This window comes from Salvelinus namaycush, chromosome 3, assembly GCF_016432855.1.
Source record: "Salvelinus namaycush isolate Seneca chromosome 3, SaNama_1.0, whole genome shotgun sequence".
In the NCBI taxonomy this organism is placed as follows: Eukaryota; Metazoa; Chordata; class Actinopteri; order Salmoniformes; family Salmonidae; genus Salvelinus; species Salvelinus namaycush.
In genome coordinates, this window is record NC_052309.1 from 24,757,170 (window position 1) to 24,779,631 (window position 22,462).

The window sequence follows — 22,462 nt, forward strand, 5'->3', positions numbered from 1 at the left end:
CATGCAAAAACTTCGCCTCTTCCTCTCTGGCCCAAATAATAAATGGAATTTAATGAAATATGCAAAATTAGGACGCGAGAACGAAACACAAAAGCAGCAAGCCACGTTTTAATGTACAGGTCCCCATTAAGAAATATATTTAAGCAATAAGGCCCGAGGAGGTGTGGTATATGGCCAATAAATATACTACGGCTAAGGGCTGTTCTTACGCACGACGCATCACGGAGTGCCTGGATACAGCCCTTAGCCGTAGTATATTTGCCATATACTACAAATCCCTGAGGTGCCTTATTGCTATTATAAACTGGTTACTAACGTAATTAGAGCAGTAAAATTAAATGTTTTGTCATACACGTGGTATACGGTCTGATATACCACAGCTGTCAGCCAATCAGCACTCAGGGCTCGAACAGCCCAGTATATAATATCGGATATATCATATTATGGAAGGTTTGTGGGCCATAATGACATAATTTACACCACTGCATCAGATGCCACAATTGCATTGTATTGGTGGAGCTGTGTCTTTTCTTAATTTCTTTTTACATTTTACAACTTACATTGCTACATCAAACCTGTCTAACAAAACAAAACACAGGTATTAACAAGAAAACGCTCAAACATACAAAAAATATCAATAAAATAATACAAAAAATAAACAATTATAGTGCAATTGTATTTACTCTGAAAAAATCTTATTATAATGATTCAGGAAGAAAAATCAATCAGAAAAACTTGTAATTTTTGTGTATGAAGTATTTGGCAACAAGAATTTAAAAAAAATAACAATAATTTCAGTGGTCTTGTTATCATTGCAATAGTAACATATTATATCTTTCATGTCAAAAACATAGGCAGTGTTCATAATGGTAAATAAGTATTTTGCAAGGTTTTCCCAAAATTCTGACACAAATTTACATTCAAAGAACAAGTGAGACAGATTCTCACCTTCTTTTTCACAGAAAACGCATATATCATCAATAGCCGCAAATTTGGATATCATAGAATTACATGGATATATCTTATGGAAAATTTTGAAGTGCACTTCCTTAACTTTGTTTGGTAAACAGTATTTGTAAGGCCTTAACCATGCATTTTTCCAGACAATGTCAGGAATAAGCATGTTCCAGAAAAACTTTCCTCTCGGTGTAAGTTGGTTTTGTGAATGAAGAATTTGTCTTATATATTTATTACAACAAGATCTCTCAAGTAAGCCCACGCCTTCCAATCTGAGTTCTGGATAAACTTTGTGATCATTCCCAAAATTAAGATGAGTTTTCATAAGTGTAGTTAGATCACTGGGAACGGCTTTGATCACAGAAATAAACTCTCTGAAAGGTATTGGAAACTCTTTCAATGTTATAAATTGTTCATATGTGAGAATATTACCCTTGTTGTCGAAAATATCAAGAACAAAGTCAATATTCTTCTCATGTCAGCTGGGGTAGAACAATGACTTATTCCTTACAGTTATGTCTGAATTATTCCACAAAAGAGCTTTAAGTGTGGAAAAAATGTGCAGGAAACATATTTTCCAGGCCATTTAAGGTTGTTGATGAAACCTAGCCAATTTAGCAGGTAATCTTTCAGGAATATAATTACATTTCAGTAAAAATTGAAGACAATTTTATTAATCCCAATTTATTAAACACATTATTTGGAATGAAATACCATATTGAATCAGTATTGATCAAACATTTTTTCAACCAGTTTATCTTGAAAGTGTTATTTATGTCAACAAAATCCAACACTTCTAGACCGCCTTCAGCTCTTTTGTTAGAAAGGACAGATTTTTTTAGTTTGTGAGACTTATTTTTCCAGATGAAGTCAAGAAAGTTCTTATTGATCTCTTTACAAGTAGCTGGATTTACACATAACGATAATGAGGGGTACACAAAAAGAGACAGTCCCTCTGCCTTGGACAGAAGTACTCTCCCAAGTATAGAAAGATCTCTTTGTAGCCAATTATGAAATATATTTTTAGTTCTCTTAATTTTAGGAGAGAAATTCAAATGTTGTCTGACTAAGTGGTTTTTTGACAGATGTATTCCTAAATATTTAACACAGTCCTTTACAGGAATATTTTCTATTTCTTTATCATCGGAGTCAAATAAGATTTCACATTTAGAAACATTCAGCATTAATCCTGATGCAATAGAAAATGCAGTTATAGCATTAAGGGCATGGGCGATCTGGTCTTTGTCTCTTAAGAAAAGAGTTGTATCATCAGCCAGTTGGGAGATTTTGATTTCTTTGTTAAAAATGGTTATGCCATACAAATTTGCATTATTCAGAATATCTAGAGATAGAAGTTCCACAACCAAAATGAATAAAAATTTCGAAATTGGGCATCCCTGTCGTAAACTTCTGTTGATACTGAATCTTTTGGGAATATTAAGGTTTAGTAGCACAGAACTATTTATATCTTTGTAAAACATGCGAATTACTTTAATAACATTTTCACCAAATCCCAAAAGTTTAAGAGCCCTAAAGAGAAATTCATGTTCAATGGTGGAGCCGTGTCAGTCGTCGTAAAAATGAGGTTGTGACAAACTTCCTCTGAAACAGCTAGCGAGTGGGAGTGCTACCAGTGTGTCGTGAACAACGTTAGCGTGAGCAACAATAATTGAATCGGCAGTTTGCCTTCAAAATAAAAGTCATCCATGGAAACTGATGCAAACAGGTAAAACTAGTGGAATGATGCCACAACTGGACTAGATAATGCTAAAGGTTGGGATGTAAATTACAATTACTAGTTAATTTGACAAAAAACATGTACAAATATTTTGCATTAAAAGTGGATGTATTTGAATTCAGAATTCCATTGGGGCATACATATATGTGCTGTTCAGCCTAACCTATGGTTTGTGCACCCATGAAATGGGGTATCAGCCTACTGAGTGACACTCACAAAACACAACTATGTAGAGTTTACACTAATATTAGTGACTTAAGCATATTTTTTTGTCAAATTAACTAATAATCTTGTTTAGCATTATCTAGGCCAATTCTGGCATGATTCTACTCTTTTTTTTTTTTTAAATTCGTTTGCATAATCAATTGGTGACTTTTATTTTGATGTAACCGCTGATTCCACTATTGTTGCTCACGCTAATGTTGTTCACAACACACTGGTGGGAGTGCTGAGGTTTAGCTAGCCAATTACCTATTAAACTCACTGACTGCCAGTCTGGCCAATATACTGCACTAGAGGAGCATTGCTTAATGCTAGGTAGCTAACGAACTGGCTAGCTAGCGATTTAGCTAGCTCACTGAAGTAGGGCCCTAGTGTTTCTCCCACAGTCTACAACTTGCCGTTGCCTGCCTAACTATACTGCAGTCATGTCCGCGGCAGGAGATTTTGGAAACCCTCTAAGGAAATTTAAATTAGTCTTTCTTGGCGAGCAGAGCGGTAAGTGTACAACTGAAAACTATATGGTGTAACGTTCGGCCAAGGTTGAAAATTAGATATATTTTGAACACGGAGTTCGCTAAATGGCTAGCTATGTGATCAATAGCTTGCTAACTTAGCTGGCTAGCTAGCTAATGCCAGCCCCGTTCATCTTGGGCGAGTCTCTTTTTTTTTAATCGATATCCACCGACTGCCATACAACTGAGACCATGGCGATTCAGTTATATAGCTAGCTACGTTTACCGATCAGTGATATTGAACCTTTCGGTGATATCATATGTTTACATTGCTAACTAATTTATGGTTAGTTGGCTAACTATTTGGCAGTGTAAGCCAGTTATTCTAACTAATGTTTTCGACACAGGTAAGGAAACTTGCTAGCCTAAATAGCTAGCTAACTAAACTAACAAGCTGTTGTTGGGAGACTAATTGTTTCTAGTTAACACAGTCAGTCGGTTTGTAACGTTAGCTAAAATAAATCAAAACATGAACCACTAACCTAGCTAGATGCTACATACTACGACTACAATAACTAGCCGCTATTTTATAACTATAGCTAGGGTTTGCTCTGGTGTGTTTATTCAGTCAGAGATGTCAGATTTGTCTTTGGTGTTCAGAGCGGCTGTAAAGTTTCCGGTGCTAACCATCTCAGTCGTCACTCTTGCTAAAGACAGCCTCTGTGCCAAGAAAGACGTCTCATTGCATGTCAAACCAAGTATCAACGTTATATGGTTGATTTATAGGCGCCTGCCTGACAGCCAGCACTGTCTTTTTCTCTGATATGGGGACTTCATATTGTACATTTCAACAGCTCTCTGTTCTCATTATGTGGTGGCAATTGTGATTTTAAAAAGCATCACCATTCTTATTTAACAATCTGCCTATCTCTGATTCTGAGAATTTGAGCTATTGTATATGCTGGATGGATCCGGTATACCTGAAACCCAACTTTCCTACAACATACATTGCAGACAGACCCACCCTGATTTAAGGCCTGTGGTTTTCAGTATGAGTGTATTGAGGGAGAACCAAGGACTGGAATGATGCATTGTGAAGCCTGGATGACCAGCCTGATCACAGGACTGCTGAGGGGGTGGGATGGTATGGAGGTGGGCTGTACGTCAATCTGTTCCTCTCATCGTAGGCAAGGCTATAAAGTAGTCTATCCTATATACCACTGTCAGCGACAAACATCCCCCTCCTTTAACCAGAACCCATGCTACACTTCAAATATATGTATGTGTTTGTTTGCTGTTGACAAGTCTGTGATGTGTTTATGTTGAGATTGGGGGTGGGGAGTAGTAATTTGGAGGATATACTGCTGTGATTTAGTTTGCTTTCTGCCCAAGAGGAATGACGCTTGACCCCTAGGGCTGTGACGATACCAGTATCGCAATATTTATGCGACTCTGGATGACATGAATGTTTCCAACATTAGGAACATTAGTTTTCCTTTTTTTGTGACCAACCTTTTTTTATTCAGATTTGTCATTTTTGTTACAGGTACAAAAACAAATCAAGTAAATGCATACAAAGATAACCCAAACCATTCACCCCCTCAGTCCCCATCCTCCTCAACCCAAAGAAGCATGCCTTTCCTATCCCACCCAGCAACCAAGGTTGCTAATCAGTCTCCCTCCCATCATCCCCTGATTAACCCCATTAGGTTCTCCCCAGTCCCCTGCCCTCACTCACCCACAACAGCAGCCCTCCCTCCCCGGTTCCCCCTGCCCTGCACTATCATTACAGAGTTGCAGCATAACGATGAGTGGCAGCCTTACCTATGAAATCTCTTATGCTTCTTATTTTTTTTAATGGTCTTAAGCTGTTGATTAATACATACAAGTAAAGCGTAAACTAAGTTACCATTTACCTTGTCAGACCTTTAAATGTAAGTTTGCAGACCAGATAAATTAGTTTGTCATGAAGGGAAATCAATGAAATTGTGTGGAAGCCCATATGGGACTGGCCATCTATCCTCAACAGTTTAGCCCATAGGGATACAATGTGCTGTTGCCGCACAAGAAAGCAACCTCAGTCTGTATGGCACTTCAATACAGTGCATTCCGAAAGTATTCAAACCTCTTAACTTGTTCCATATTTTGTAACGTTACAGCCCTATTATAAAAGGTTTTCAATCGTTTTCCCCCCTCATCTACACACAATACCCCATAATGACAATTTTTGCAAATTTATTAAAATATAAAAACTGAAATATCACATTTACATAGGTATTCAGACCCTTTACTCAGTACTTTGTTGAAGCACCTTTGGCAGCGATTACAGTCTCAAGTCTTTTGGGTATGACACTACAAGCTTGGCACTAGAGGTCGACCAATTAATCGGAATGGCCGATTTCAAGTTTTCATAACAATCGGAAATCGGTATTTTTGGACACCGATTTGGCCGATAGTTTAATTATTATTTATTTTTTTATACCTTTTTATTTAATCTTTATTTAACTAGGTAAGTCAGTTAAGAACACATTCTTATTTTCAATGATGGCCTAGAACGGTGGGTTAACTGCCTCGTTCAGGGGCAGAACGACAGATTTTTACCTTGTAGGCTCGGGGGATTCAATCTTGCAACCTTACAGTTAACTAGTCCAATGCTCTAACCACCTGATTGCATTGCACGCCACGAGGAGCCTGCCTGTTATGTAAATTTAGTAGAAGCCAAAGTAAGTTGCTAGCTAGCATTAAACTTATCTTATAAAAAACAATCAATCAATCAATCATAATCACTAGTTAACTACACATGGTTGATGATATTACTAGTTTATCTAGCGTGTCCTGTGTTGCATATAATCGATGCGATGCGTATCGTTGCTCCAATGTGTACCTAACCATAAACATCAATGCCTTTCTTGAAATCAATACACAGAAGTATATATTTTTAAACCTGCATATTTAGCTAAAATAAATCCAGGTTAGCAGGAAATATTAACCAGGTGAAATTGTGTCACTTCTCTTGCGTTCATTGCACGCAGGGTCAGTGTATATGCAACAGTTTGGGCTGCCTAATTTGCCAGAATTGTACGTAATTATGACATAACATTGAAGGTTGTGCAATGCAACAGGAATATTTAGACTTATGGATGCCACCCGTTAGATAAAATACGGAACTGTTCCGTATTTCACTGAAAGAATAAACGTCTTGTTTTTGAGATGATAGTTTCCGTATTCGACCATATTAATGACCTAAGGCTCGTATTTCTGTGTGTTATTATGTTATAACTAAGTCTATGATTTGATAGAGCAGTCTGACTGAGCGGTGGTAGGCAGCAGCAGGCTCGTAAGCATTCATTCAAACAGCACTTTTCTGCGTTTTGCCAGAAGTTCTTCGCTAGGCTTGAAGCCTATCAACTCCCGAGATTAGGCTGGTGTAACCGATGTGAAATGGCTAGCTAGTTAGCGGGATGCGCGCTAATAGCGTTTCAAACGTCACTCGCTCTGAGACTTGTAGTTATTCCCCTTGCTCTGCATGGGTAACGCTGCTTCGAGGGTGGCTGTTGTCGTTGTGTTTGTGGTTCGAGCCCAGGTAGGAGCGAGGAGAGGGATGGAAGCTATACTGTTACACTGGCAATACTAAAGTGCCTATAAGAACATCCAATAGTCAAAGGTTAATGAAATACAAATGGTATCGAGATAAATAGTCCTATAATTCCTATAACTACAACCTAAAACTTCTTACCTGAGGAATATTGAAGACATGTTAAAAGGAACCACCAGCTTTCATATGTTCTCATGTTCTGAGCAAGGAACTTAAACGTTAGCTTTTTTACATGGCAAATATTGCACTTTTACTTTCTTCTCCAACACTTTGTTTTTGCATTATTTAAACCAAATTGAACATGTTTCATTATTTATTTGAGGCTAAATTGATTTTATTGATGTATTATATTAAGTTCAAATAAGTGTTCATTCAGTATTGTTGTAATTGTCATTAGTTCAAATATAAAACTTTTTTTTTTAAATCGGCCGATTTATTGATATCTGCTTTTTTTGGTCCTACAATAATCGGTATCGGCGCTGAAAAATCATTATCGGTCGACCTCTACTTGGCACACCTGTATTTAGGGAGTTTTTCCCATTCTTCTCTGCACATCCTCTCAAGCTCTGTCAGGTTGGATGGGGAGCATCGCTGCACAGCTGTTTGGAAGGTGACCCTTCACCCCAGTCTGAGGTTCTGAGTGCTCTGGAGAAGGTTTTCATCAAGGATCTCTCTACTTTGCTCTGTTCATCTTTCCCTGGATCCTGACTATTTTCCCAGTCCCTGCCGCTGAAAAACATCCCCACAGCTTGATGCTGCTACCACCATGCTTCACCGTAGGAATGGTGCCAGGTTTCTTCCAGATGTGACGCTTGGCATTCAGGCCAAAGAGTTCAATCTTGGTTTCATCAGACCAGAGAATCTTGTTTCTCATGGTTAGAGTCCATTATGTGCCTTTTGGCAAACTCCAAGAGGACTGTCATGTCTTTTACTGAGGAGTGGCTTCTGTCTGGCCACTACCATAAAGGCCTGATTGGTGGAGTGCTGCAGAGATGGTTGTCTTTCTGGAAGGTTCTCCCTTCTCCACAGAGGAACTGTGGAGCTCTGTGAGTGACCATCGGTTCTTGGTCACCTCCCAGACCAAGGCCCCGATTGCTCAGTTTGCCCGTCGGCCAGCTCTAGGAAGAGTCTTGATGGTTTCAACTTCTTCCATTTTTAAGAATGATGGAGGCCACTGTGTTCTTGGGGACCTACTATGCTGCTGAATTTTTATTATTTTTTGTTGGTACCATTCCCCAGATCTGTGCCTCCGACACAATCCTGTCTCGGAGCTCTATGGACAAGTCCTTCGATCCCATTGCTTGTTTTTTTCTCTGACATGCACTGTCAACTGTGGGACATTATATAGACAATGGTGTGCCTTTCCAAATCATGTCCAATGAATTGAGTTTACCACATGTGGCTCCAATCAAGTTGTAGAAAGATTTGTAGGATGATCAATTTAAACAGAATGCACCTGAGCTCAATTTCGAGTCTCATAGCAAAGGGTCTGAATACTTGTGTAAATAAGATATTTCAGTTTTTTTATTTGTAATACATTTGCAAACATTTCTTAACCTGTTTTCGCTTTGTCATTTTGGGATATTGTGTGTAGATTGAGCAATTAAAAAAAAAAAAAAAAAAAATGTATTTAATCCATTTTAAAAATAAGGCTGTAACGTAAAAAAATGTGGGAAAAGGGAAGGGGTCTGAATACTTTCCAAATGCACTTTATATTGTCCGTACCTCTAGTTGGCGTGGAGTCATTGTCTAAATGTCCTTGAACATAGGCAATATAATAATGAAGTCCAATGTTCAGCAATAATAATGTGTTCCTTTTACCCAATTGAGGGGGTGTTCTCATCATTGACTTGTGCTGAGGGCAGCATCACAGCCATTGGCTACGCTGCGGGATTGTGCGTGGATCAGATTGTGAGTGGAGCTGGTTTGACTGGAGGGTGGAGCGAGTTTCTCAGGCCTTCAAATAAAAATGGAATATTTTTTTAAATAAATAAAATCTGCACCATTTGAAGGTCCCCAAGAATGTAGTGGCCTCCATCATTCTCAAAGGGAAGAAGTCTGGAACAACCAAGACACTTCCTCGAGTTGGCCGCCGGGCCAAACTGAGGAATCGGAGGTTTAGAGCCTTGGTCAGGAAGGTGACCAAGAACCCGATGGTCACTCTGACAGAGCTCCAGAGTTCCTCTATAGAGATGGGGGAACCTTCCAGAAGGACAACCATATCTGCAGCGCGCCACCAATCAGGTCTTTATGCTAGTGGCCAGATGGAAGCCACTCCTCAGTAAAATACATATCACAGCCTGCTTAGTTTGCCAAAAGCCACCTAAAGACTCTCAGTCCATGAGAAACAAGATTCTGAGGTCTGATGAAACCAAGATTGAACTCATTGGCCTGAATGCCAAGCATCACATCTGGAGGAAACCTGGCAACATCCCTACGGTGAAGCATGGTGGTGGCACCATCATGCTGTGGGGATGCTTTTCAGCAGCAGGGAGACTAGTCAGGATCAGTGGTGGAAAAAGTACCGAATTGTTATACTTGAGTAAAAGTAAAGATGCCTTCATAAAAAATTACTCAATTGAAAGTCACCTAGTAAAATACTACTTGGGTAAAAGTCAAAGTATTTGGTTTTAAATCTACTTAAATATCAAAAGTTAAAATCATTTCAAATTCCTATTTAAATAGACCAGATGGCACGATTTTCCTGTTTTTTTATTTACGGATAGCCATGGGCACACCAACACTCACACACAGGTTGTAAATTAAGCATTTGTGTTAGTGAGTCCGCCAGATCTGAGACAGTAGGGATTCTCTTGATAAGTGTGTGAATTGGACAATTTTTCTGTCCTGCTAAGCATTCAAAATGTAACAAGTACTTTTGGGTGTCAGGGAAAATGTAAGGAATAAAAAGTACATAATTTTATTTAGGAATGTAGTGGAGGAAATGTAGTCAAATATAAATAGTAAAGTACAGATGCCACAAACTACTTAAGTAGTACTTTAAAGTATTTTTACTTAAGTACTTTACACCACTGGTCAGGATTGAGGGAAAGATGAATGGCGCACAGTACAGAGAGATCCTTGATGAAAACCTGCTCCAGAGCCCTTGGGACCTCAGACTGGGGCAAAGGTTCACCTTCCAACAGGCCAACGACCCTAAGCACACAGCCAAGACAACGCAGGAGTGGCTTTGGGACAAGTCTCTGAATGTCCTTGAGTGTCCTAGCCAGAGCCCGGACTTGAACCCAATCGAACATCTCTGGAGAGACCTGAAAATAGCTGTGACGCAACGCTCCCCATCCAACCTGACAGAGCTTGAGAGGATCTGCAGAGAAGAATGGGAGAAACTTCCCAAATACAGGTGTGCCAAGCTTGTAGCGTCATACTCAGGAAGACTTGAGGCTGTAAACACTGCCAAAGATGCTTCAACAACGTACTGAGTAAAGGGTCTGAATACTTATGTAAATGTGATATTTCCAGGTATTTTCTATTTATTTTTAAAAATATTTTTGCAATAAATGTTAATTGTTTTTGATTCATTATGGTGTATTGTGTGTAGATTGATGAGGGGGGAAACTATTTAATTCATTTTAGAATCATTCTGTAACGTAACAAAATGTGGAAAAAGTCGAGCGGTCTGAATACTTTCTGAATGCACTGTATCCACTTTAGAAGTGAGCAGTGCAAGAGATTAATTTGTTTTTAATTGCGAATTCGATGGCCGAGGTAATTTCCTCCCAAACAACCTCTCGGATAGTATTGGCCAACTCTTTCTGTTGTCAGGTTTTGAGAGCTGGCATGTTCCCACAGGTGAACTATGAACGGACAGAATATGCCAGCTACTGAAGCGAAATACACTTGCTATTGTTCCTTGTAATACAGTGAACGTCCCACACCTTAATTTGATGTTTATATGTTGACAATTATCTGATATGTAATGTCCAGACTCCCATTAAGGTGAGTATAGATTTTGAAGTGACTTTGCATCGGAGGAGGCTGGTGGGAAGGCTCAGTGGAACGGAGTCAGGCACGTTGTTTAAATTTCTTGTTTGGTACCATTCCATTTATGCTGTTAGTGAGCCCATCCTCCTATAGCTCCTCCCACCAGCCTCCTCTGCTTTACTTTCCAGGTTTTTTCACAATTAGATCTTATTAGTGTAATAACATGTTTGAGAGGATGGCCTGACCCTAAACCCAGACCCTACCAAGTTAGGCCTACCCTTCCCTATAATTATGAGATGTTAAATCGAGGTCCTGACAAGAGTAGGGAGGGAGTGTTTACCCTGGTGTCTTGGCTGATTGCCAAGATGGCCATCATATTACCCTGGCCACCTAATCATCCCCAGCTTCCGACTGTCATCTCCCCGGCAACTCTTTCCCAGGTTGTTGCTGTAAAGTGTTCCCACTTCTTAGACAACTTACCTGGTAAGTAAAAATAATGTGTTAAAAACAAACAACTCTCTTGTGTTTCTATTAATTCAATGAAAAACCAAATACAATTTTGTATTTAGGAAGTGGTGGGCCTCTGCATTTTGGCTCATTAAACATTCTTTTGAAATTTCCCAAATGCAGACCGCCTTTGTCTGCCCACTGGCACTGACTACAGAACAATAGGAGTGGGAACGGGTATAGGGGGATAGAGCTGACAGGAGACTTGTGTCCGTTAACCTTGGTTAACCTGCTGGTTTGGGAGGGGTCTGGGAAGGATGAGGGGTTTGGGAGAAGAGGATATGTGAGTTTTAGGATTGGTCTTCTAAGGAAGATATTTGACCTGTTTAAAAAGAGGTAGGGCACACAGACACTCACCCACACACTGAGGTACATAGATTGCCAGCAGAGCATATTAATAATTAAAACAGGTGTGAGAGAAAAGGGAGCTTTAAAGCTGAGAATTGAGGCCAAATCACTTTTTTTTTTTTTTTACACATTCCTTTGTGTCATTTGTCTTCCACCCTCCCTTTGCTCTCGTATCCTCTCTTTGGGCTGAGGTTAACAACATTCAGTGGGCCAGAAGGGCTCGCTATAGAGAAGGGGAATGGGTGGAACTAGCTCTCTTGATAAGTGTCGTTCTCACGCTGAAGTGTCAGTTGCACCTTCTTAGTGGGTCAGCTGTTTTTCTGTACCCATTTTTACACGACAGTAAAGGTGTCCACATTCTTCCCAGCCGAAACGGTAATCTTCTCTGAATGATTCAAGGGGCTATCATTGTTGAAGTTGCTATAGCAGCATACCACCCGGCATACCACTACTGGCTTGCTTCTGAAGCTAAGCAGGGTTGGTCCTGGTCAGTTCCTGGATGGGAGACCAGATGCTGCTGGAAGTGGTGTTGGAGGGCCAGTAGGAGGCACTCTTTCCTCTGGTCTAAAAACAATAATATCCCAATGCCCCAGGGCAGTGATTGGGGACATTGCCTTGTGTAGGGTGCCATCTTTCGGATGGGACGTTAAACGGGTGTCCTGACTCTCTGAGGTCATTAAAGATCCCATGGCACTTATCGTAAGAGTAGGGGTGTTAACCCCGGTGTCCTGGCTAAATTCCCAATCCGGCCCTCAAACCATCACGGTCACCTAATAATCCCCACTTTACAATTGGCTCATTCAGCCCCCTCTCCCCTGTAACTATTCCCCAGGTCGTTGCTGCAAATGAGAACGTGTTCTCAGTCAACTTACCTGGTAAAATAATGGATAAATAATAAATAAAATAAATATAGATAGATAGATATCTGTCTTTTTGGGAGACTTGACCAAATTCACATAGCAATGTGAGTTCTAGATCTGTCATTCTCATTTGAAAGCAAGTAAGAAGCGGTAGATCTGTTTTATTTCTATGCTTCCCGTTTTTGTTTTTACCTCTTACTTTCGGTTTTGTACACCAGCTGAAAATGTAAATATTTTTGGTTATGTAAAATATATTTCACAGCAATTTAGATGACAATTTGCTACACTATACAGTGCATTCAAAGTATTCAAAACCCTCGACTTTTTCCACATGTTACGTTACAGCCTTATTCTATAATGTATTAAATCATTCTTTTGCCCCTCATCAATCTACACACAATACCCCATAATGACAAAGCAAAAACTTTTTTGGTGGGGAAGAGGAAAGAAGGAAATTACACATTTACATAAGTATTCAGACCCTTTACTCAGTACTTTGTTGAAGCACTTTTTGGCAGCGATTACAGCGTCGAGTCTTCTTGGGTATGACCCTATAAGCTTGGCACACCTGTATTTGGGGAGTTTCTCCCATTCTTCTCTGCAGATCCTCTCAATCTCTGTCAGGTTGGATGGGGAAGCATCGCTGCAAAGCTATTTTCAGGTGTCTCCAGAGATGTTCGATCGGGTTCAAGTCCACGCTCTGGCTGGGCCACTCAAGGGCATTCAGAGACTTGTTCCAAAGCCACTCCTGTGTTGTTTTGGCTGTGTGCTTAGGGTTGTTATCCTGTTGGAAGGTGAAGCGTTGCCCCAGTCAGGTCCTGAGCGCTCTGGAGCAGATTTTCATCAAGGATCTCTCTCTACTTCGCTCTTTTCATCTTTCCCTTGATCCTGACTAGTCTCCATGCCGCTGAAAAACATCCCCACAGCATGATTCTGCCACCACCAATGCCTCACCGTAGGGCTGGTGCCAGGTTTCCTCCAGATGTGACGCTTGGCATTCAGGCCATTGAGTTCAATCTTGGTTTCCTTAGACCAGAGAATCTTGTTTCAGAGATGGTTGTCTTTCTGGAAGTTTCTCCCATCTTCACATAGGAACTCTGACAGACCTCCAGAGTGAGCATTTGGGTTCTTGATCACCTCCCTGACCAAGGCCCTTCTCCGATTGCGAAGTTTGGCCAGGCTGCTAGCTCTAGGAAGAGTCTTGGTGGTTCCAAACTTTTTCCATTTAAGAATGATGGAGGCCACTGTGTTCTTGGACCTTCAATGCTGCAGATCTGTGCCTCGACACAAGCCTGTCTCTGAGCTCGACCTCATGGCTTTTGCTCTGACATACACTGTCAACTGTGGGACCTTTTTATATAGACGTGTGTGTGCCTTTCCAAATCATGTCCAATCAATAGAATTTTACCACAGACTCCAAGTTACAGGAACATCTCAAGGATGATCAATGGAAACAGGAAGACCCTGAACTCAATTTCGAGGCTCATAGCAAAAGGTCAGAATAATGATGTAAATAAGGTATTTGTTTCTTATTTTTAATACATTTGCAAGAATTTCAAAACTTTTGCTTTTGTCATTGTTATTGTGTGTAGATTTGATGAGGAAGAAGCAACTGCTCCAAAACCGCCATAAAAAAGCCAGACTACGGTTTGCAACTGCACATGGGGACAAAGATCGTACTTTTTGGAGAAATGTCCTCTGGTCTGATGAAACAAAAATAGAGCTGTTTGGCCATAATGACCATCGTTATGTTTGGAGGAAAAAGGGGGAGGCTTGCAAGCCGAAGAACACCATCCCACGGGGGTGGCAGCATCATGTTGTGGGGATGCTTTGCTGCAGGAGGGACTGGTGCACTTCACAAAATAGATGGTATCATGAGGCAGGAAAATTGTGGATATATTGAAGCAACATCAATCAGGAAGTTAAATCTTGGTCACAAATGGGTCTTCCAAATGGACAATGACCCCAAGCATACTTCCAAAGTTATGGCAAAGTCGAGATATTGGACTGGCCATCACAAATCCCTGACCTCAATCGTATAGAACATTTGTGGCCAGATCTGAAAAGGTGTGTGCGAGCAAGGAGGCCTACAAACCTGACTCATTTATACCAGCTCTGTCAGGAGGAATGGGCCAAAATTCACCCAACTTATTGTGGGAAGCTTGTGGAAGGCTACCTGACACATTTGACCCAAGTTAAACAATTTAAAGGCAATGCTAACATACTAATTGAGTGATGTAAACTTCTGACCCACTGACAATGTGATGAAAGAAATAAAATATGAAATAAATAATTCTCTATTATTCTGACATTTCAAATTCTTAAAATAATGTGGTGATCCTAACTGACCTAAGAAAAGGCATTTTACTAGGATTAAATGTCATGAATTGTGAAACTGAGTTTAAATGTATTTGGCTAAGGTGTATGTAAACTTCCGACTTCAAATGTATGTAAACTCAGCAAAAAAGAAACGTCCCTTTTTCAGGACCCCGTCTTTCAAAGATAAATCGTAAAAATCCAAATACCTTCACAGATCTTAATTGTAAAGGGTTTAAACAGTGTTTCCCATGCTTGTTCAATGAACCATAAACAATTAATAAACATGTACCTGTGGAACGGTCGTTAAGACACTAACAGCTTACTGATGGTAGGCAATTAAGGTCACAATTATGAAAACTTAGGACACTAAGAGGCCTTTCTACTCACTCTGAAAAAAAACAAAAGAAAGATGCCCCGTGTCTCTGCTCATCTGCATGAACGTGCCTTAGGCATGCTGCAAGGAGGCAATAAATTGTGGCCAGGGCAATAAATTCCAATGTTCGTACTGTGAGATTCTAAGACAGCGCTACAGGGAGACAGGACGTACAGCTGATTGTCTTCGCAGTGGCAGACCACGTGTAACAACACCTGCACAGGATCGGTACATTTGAACATCACACCTGCGGGACAGGTACAGGATGGCAGCAACAACTGCCCGAGTTACACCTGGAACACCAAATCCCTCCATCAGTGCTCAGACTGTCCGCAATAGGCTGAGAGAGGCTGGACAGAGCTTGTAGGCCTGTTGTAAGGCAGGTCCTCACCATCACCGGCAACAACGTCGCCTATGGGCACAAACCCATCGTCGCTGGACCAGACAGGACTGGCAAAAAGTGCTCTTCACTGACGAGTCACGGTTTTGTCTCACCAGGGGTGATGGTCGGCTTCGTGTTTATCGTCAAAGGATTGAGCGTTACACCGAGGCCTGTACTCTGGAGCGGGATCGAGGTGGAGGGTGCGTCATGGTCTGGGGCGGTGTGTCACAGCATCATCGGACTGAGCTTGTCATTGCAGGCAATCTCAACGCTGTGCGTTACAGGGAAGACATCCTCCTCCCGCATGTGGTACCCTTCCTGCAGGCTCATCCTGACATGACCCTCCAGCATGACAATGCCACCATCCATACTGCTCGTTCTGTGCGTGATTTCCTGCAAGACAGGAATGTCTGTGTTCTGCCATGGCCAGCGAAGAGCCCGGATCTCAATTCCGTTGAGCACGTCTGGGACCTGTTTGTTCAGGGGGTAAGGGCTAGGGCCGTTCCCCCCTAGAAATGTCCAGGAACTTGCAGGTGCCTTGGTCGAAGAGTGGGGTAACATCTCACAGCAAATCTGGTGCAGTGGATGAGGAGGAGATGCACTGCAGTACTAAATGCAGCTGGTGGCCACACCAGATACTGACTGTTACTTTTGATTTTGACCCCCCCCCTTTGTTCAGGGACACACTTCCATTTGTTAGTCACATGTCTGTGGAACTTGTTCAGTTTGTCTCAGTTATTGAATCTTATGTTCATACAAATATTTACACAAGTTTGCTGAAAATAAACGCAGTTGACAGTGAGAGGACGTTTTATTTTTTTGCAGAGTTTTTTTGTGTGTGTAAACGCATCTACCTGCCACAGTTGCTGGTGGACCAAAATGTTAATTTCCCACCCTGGCCATAGGTCCACACATTGCTGACCTCTTCAGCTTTGTCTGTATTTAAGTTATTTGGTTGGCTATTGGTTATCATGAAGATAATCAGGCATAGAGAGATTAGGCATACTCTAAATTGACTGAGGAATGCATTGTCGAGAATAATTTTGTATTTGGCTTGTCACAAAACGAAGTATATATTACTAAATGTCCAGTCAATTACACTGAGATTAAGAGAATGGCGTGGGAGAAGATGCCGGAAGGCCTTTAGCGCTCCCCCTCTGGCCCTCTAACTTTTGGTTAACCTAACCTTGTGTAATGGTGTCTCATCATCCGAATGAATGACAGGACCATAAGGTCAGGCTGAACCACTGTTTCCAAATCTCCCCTAGCTAGTAGGCCTATTAAATGTAGCAAAATATAGACTACTGCCTGTCCCTAGTGCTCAAATCCTGCACACATTCGTTCCAATATTGTTGTTTAGTGTAGTGGTATATCGATGGTACAGATTGCTGTGTGTACTGTGATTCTGGACACTGCTGCCGAGGCTGTGTTTTTGAGAGCTCTGCTCAGGATACATGACTTGAGGCCTACCCAGCCAGGTTCAACAGTGACACAGCAGTAATATGATAGAGGGGCCGGGTGAGACATACATGGAAGCGGTAGAAAGGAGTAGGGAGAGGGAGGTTGTACTGGAAATTAATACTTTTGCATTCCACAACATGGTAGACTGGAGCAATGAAACAAAATGCTGTCCATTCTTCTTGCTTTTCCTCTGCCTCTTCCCTGTTTTTTAATCCCCCTCTAATTTCCCTTAGTGTTGTCACATGCCAGTGCAGGGCGAGGGAGTGTTGGTGTCAGAGGGCCAGGTCTGGGCCGGCACCGCCACTGACAATCTCCCAGCATTCCTTAGAGAATTTTTCCTAAGTCTATTCAAAAACCGTTTTATGATTTTCTTATGTCATTTCTGCTGATTTTTCACTCAGAAATCCCTTGTTGATTTGCAGTCTATATTGTGGTGTTGGGTTTCTTATGGTGAGCATGCAGACTCAGACAGCTCCTCATGGACTCTTACTCCAGGCCTCTTGATGGTTGGTTGGTGGAGTCAAGTCATACAGTTGTGCTGAGCTGTGGCCTGCAAATTGACTGAGGAGTTGCTGGAGATTTGCTGCATCAAATCAAGCTGGAACATGTTAGTTCATAGAAATGGAATGATTCATTCTCTTTCTGTTGGTTATGTGAAATGAGACTTGTCAGTGTCTGTTTTGTCAGTACTATCTGCCAGCCTTACTGGTGTGTCACTAGCCCTTCAAGACTGTAGTACATGTTTTATTAAACAGATTAATGGGGTTATAAAAATGTTGGTCATAACATGAGCCTGTCTTGTTTTTCAGTGGGGAAGACATCGTTGATTACCAGGTTCATGTACGATAGCTTCGACAACACCTACCAGGTGAGGCTAGACCACACATACAGAGTTGAATCTGGATATGATAGTTAGGACTAGGTTTATTACATCATTGGGCTCAATGCCTAACCCAAGTCCTGGTCCTACTACATAGTGGGCAGGCTTTTGCTCCAGACCAACACAATTGATTCAGCTAGTCAGTCTTTATGATTAGCCATTTGAGTATTGTGTGGTAGTGCTGGGCTTGACTACGCTGTAAAAAAATATATAGTTTAAACTAATTAATATTATTAACTAACTGGTTCCACAGCCTTTAAAAAAGAAAGTAACATTTCGGCTAGTGTTACATGAAATTAACATGTTTAGTTGACCCAAACTTGGCTCCAACTTAAGAAAACAGGCAAAAATTCAGTTAACTTCTTATGGCTGCAATCCCGCTACCGGTATCGATATGACAACAGCCAGTGATAGTGCAGGGCGCCAAATTCAAACAGAAATCTCATAATTAAAATTCCTCAGACATTCATGTGTCTTATATCATTTTAAAGGTAATCTTGTTGTTAATCCCACCAAAGTGTCTGATTTCAAATATGCTTTTCAGCGAAAGCACTACAAACGATTGTTAGGTCACCACAAAACCACAATAAGCACAGCCATTTTTCCAGCGAAAGATAGCTTTCACAAAAAACAGAAATAGAGAAAATGAATCACTAACCTTTGATTATCTTCATCAGATGACACTCATAGGACTTCATGTTATACAATACATGCATGTTTTGTTTGATAAAGTTCATAATTATATAAAAAAATCTGAGTTTACATTGGCGCGTTAGATTCACTAGCTGCAAAAACATCAAGTGATTTTGCATAGCCACATCGTTTCAACAGAAATACTCATCATAAATGTAGATGATAATACAAGTTATAGACATGGAATTATAGATATACCTCTCCTTAATGCAACCGCTGTGTCAGATTTCAAAAAAACTTTACGGAAAAATGAACCATGCAATAATCTGAGACGGCGCTCAGAACAATAGTCAAATTAGCCGCCATTTTGGACTCAACAGAAACCAGAAAATACATGATAAATGTTTCCTTACCTTTGATGAACTTCATCAGAATGCAGTCCTAGGAATCCCAGATCCACAATAAATGCTTGATTTGTTCGATAATGTCCGTTATTTATGTCCAATTAGCTACTTTCGAATTGTTTACCAAAAGTCTCAAAGCGCGTCCACTATAACGTGACGAAATGTCCAAAAGTTCCGTTAGTCAGTAGAAACATGTCAAACGATGTACTGAATCAATCTTTAGACTGTTAACATACATCTTGAATAACGTTCCAACTGGAGAATTACATCGACTTCAATTGACCGATGGAACGGAGCTCACTCTCACGTGAAAGCGCCAGTTCAATGCGTGGGCACCTCATGGAAGTGATTACTCATTCCTGTCTCCTTTGGCCCCCCTTCACATTAGAGTCATCAGACAAAGTTCTGTTGACATCTAGTGGAAGCCGTAGGAAGTGAAAACCCATCCATATCTCTCTGTATTTTCAATGAGAGCTTGGTTGAAAATCTGGCACCCCCAGAAAATATCCAAATAGGAAGTGGAACTTCTCAGGTTTTTGCCTGCCATATGAGTTCTGTTATACTCACAGACATAATTCAAACCGTTTTAGAAACTTCAGAGTTTTCTATCCAATACTAATAATAATATGCATATATTAGCAACTATGACATAGGAGCAAGCCGTTTACTCTGGGCACCTTTCATCCAAGCTACTCAATACTGCCCCTTCAGCCATAAGAAGTTAACTTAAAATAATGCGTTTGCTCAACTTGTCTCATCTTAATTCTACTAGAAATTATCAAATTTTATTGGTCGCGTACACATATTTAGCCGATGATATTGCGGGTGAAGCGAAATGCTTGTGTTCCTAGCTCAAAGTGCAGTAGTGTCTAACAATTCACAACAATACACACATCTAAAAGTAAAAGAATGGAATTAAGAAATATATGCATATTAAAGACGAGCAATGTCGGAGTGGTATTGACTAGAATACAGTATATACAGTGGCAAGAAAAAGTATGTGAACCCTTTGGAAATACCTGGATTTCTGCATAAATTGGTCATAAAATTTGATCTGATCTTCATCTAGGTCACAACAATAGACAAACAGTCTGCTTAAAATAATAAACAATTATACGTTTTCATGTCTTTATTGAACACACCATGTAAACATTCACAGTGCAGGGTGGAAAAAGTATGTGAAACCTTGGATTTAATAACTGGTTGACCCTCCTTTGGCAGCAATAACCTCAACCAAATGTTTTCTGTAGTTGCGAATCAGACCTGTACCACGGTCAGGAGGAATTTTAGACCATTCCTCTTTACAGAACTGTTTCAGTTCAGCAATATTCTTGGGATGTCTGGTGTGAACTGCTCTGTTGAGGTCATGCCACAGAATCTCAATCGGTTTGAGGTCAGGACTCTGACTGTGCCACTCCAAAAGGTGTATTTTCTTCTGTTGAAGTCATTCTGTTGTTGATTTACTTCTGTGTTTTGGGTCATTGTCCTGTTGCATCACCCAACTTCTGTTGAGCTTCAATTGGCAGACAGATAGCCTTACATTCTCCTGCAAAATGTCTTGATAAACTTGGGAATTCATTTTTCCATCAGTGATAGCAAGCTGTCCAGGCCCTGAGGCGGCAAAGCAGCCCCAAACCATGATGCTCCCTCCACCATACTTTACAGTTGGGATGAGGTTTTGATGTTGGTGTGCTGTGCCTTTTTCTTTCTCCACACATAGTGTTGTGTGTTCCTTCCAAACAACTCAACTGTCGTTTCATCTGTCCACAGAATATTTTGTTAGTAGTGCTGTGGAACATCCAGGTGCACTTTTGCAAACTTCAGATATTTTTTTGGGACAGCAGTGGCTTCTTCCATGATGTCCTCCCATGAACACCATTCTTGTTTAGTGTTTTACGTATCGTAGACTCATCAACAGAGATGTTAGCATGTTCCAGAGATTTCTGTTAGTCTTTAGCTGACACTCTAGGATTCCTCTTAACCTCAATGAGCATTCTGCGCTGTGCTCTTGCAGTCATCTTTGCAGGATGGCCACTCCTAGGGAGAGTAGCAACAGTGCAGAACTTTCTCCATTTATAGATAGTTTGTCTTACCGTGGACTGATGAACATCATTACTTTTGTAACCCTTTCCAGCTTTATGCAAGTCAACAATTCGTAATCTTGGGTCTTCTGAGATCTCTTTTGTTTGAGGCGTGGTTCACATCAGGCAATGCTTCTTGTGAATAGCAAACTCAAATTTTGTGAGTTATTTTATGGGGCACGGTAGCTCTAACCAACATCTCCAATCTCGTCTCATTTGATTGGACTCCAGGTTAGCTGACTCCAATTAGCTTTTGGAGAAGTCATTAGCCTAGGGGTTTCACATACTTTTCCCAACCTACACTGTGAATGTTTTAAATGATATATGCTAAATTGCCTTACCTCCCTAATCTTACTACATTTGCACACACTGTATATATATTTAGTTTTTGACTGTACGTTTGTTTATCCCATTTGTAACTTTTTTTTGTCGCACTGCTTTGCTTTATTTTGGCCAGGTCACAGTTGTAAATGAGAACTTGTTCTCAACTGGCCTATCTGGTTAAATATTCAATATAGAAAAGAAAAATACAATTTGTGTTATTAGTTTAAGCACACGATTTGTGTCTTGTTTTGACTTAGATGAAGATCAGATCAAATTTGATGCCCAATTTATGCAGAAATCCAGGTAATTCCAAAGGGTTCACATACTTTTTCTACTTTTTCTTGCCACTGTACATATGAAATGAGTAAAACAATACGTAAACATTATTAAAGTGACCAGTAAATCCATGTCTATGTACATCGGGCAGCAGCCTCTAAGGTGCAGGGTTGAGTAACCGGGTGGTAGCCGGCTAGTGACAGATAAATAAAATGGTGTTACTTGAGTGTACTTCTAACAGAGCTGAGATTTACTTTGAATTACAAAGTGTAGCAATACAGGTGAAATCAGTCATTGGCAGCCTAATCTCGGGAGTTGATAGGCTTGAAGTCATAAACAGCGTAATGCTTGAAGCACAGTGAAGAGCTGCTGGCAAATGCAGCAAAGTGCTGTTTGAATGAATGCTTACGAGCCTGCTGCTGCCTACCACCGCTCAGTCAGACTGCTCTATCAAATCATAGAGTTAATTCTAATATAATAAACACACAGAAATACGAGCCTTAGGTCAATAATATGGTCAAATCCAGTAACTATCATTTCGAAAACAAAACGTTTATTCTTTCAGTGAAATACGAAACCGTTCTGTATTTTATTGAATGGGTGGCATCCCTAAGTCTAAATATTGCGGTTACGTTGCACAACCTTCAATGTTATGTCATAATTATGTACAATTCTGGCAAATTAATTACGGTCTTTGTTAGGAAGAAA

The 22,462-nt window shown here is 40.5% G+C and overlaps 1 protein-coding gene across 6 annotated transcripts in view; it reads left to right on the forward strand.

Annotated features, from left to right (window-relative positions):
* The first annotated feature begins 3,137 nt into the window (after nt 1-3,137).
* rab6a (RAB6A, member RAS oncogene family) overlaps nt 3,138-22,462 on the forward strand; it is a 30,618-nt gene continuing 11,293 nt past the window's right edge. Inside the window, exons 1-3 of one of the 6 annotated variants that reach the window (XM_038989985.1) lie at nt 3,145-3,412; nt 11,347-11,389; nt 17,966-18,024. In XM_038989985.1, the coding sequence (XP_038845913.1) occupies nt 17,995-18,024 (30 nt within the window). In that variant the 5' untranslated portion in view covers nt 3,145-3,412; nt 11,347-11,389; nt 17,966-17,994. Of the gene's footprint in view, nt 3,413-3,597; nt 3,777-11,346; nt 11,390-17,965; nt 18,025-22,462 lie in introns of those variants that run through there. The other 5 variants (XR_005476626.1, XM_038989983.1, XM_038989981.1 and 2 more) reach the window with 5 other exon arrangements.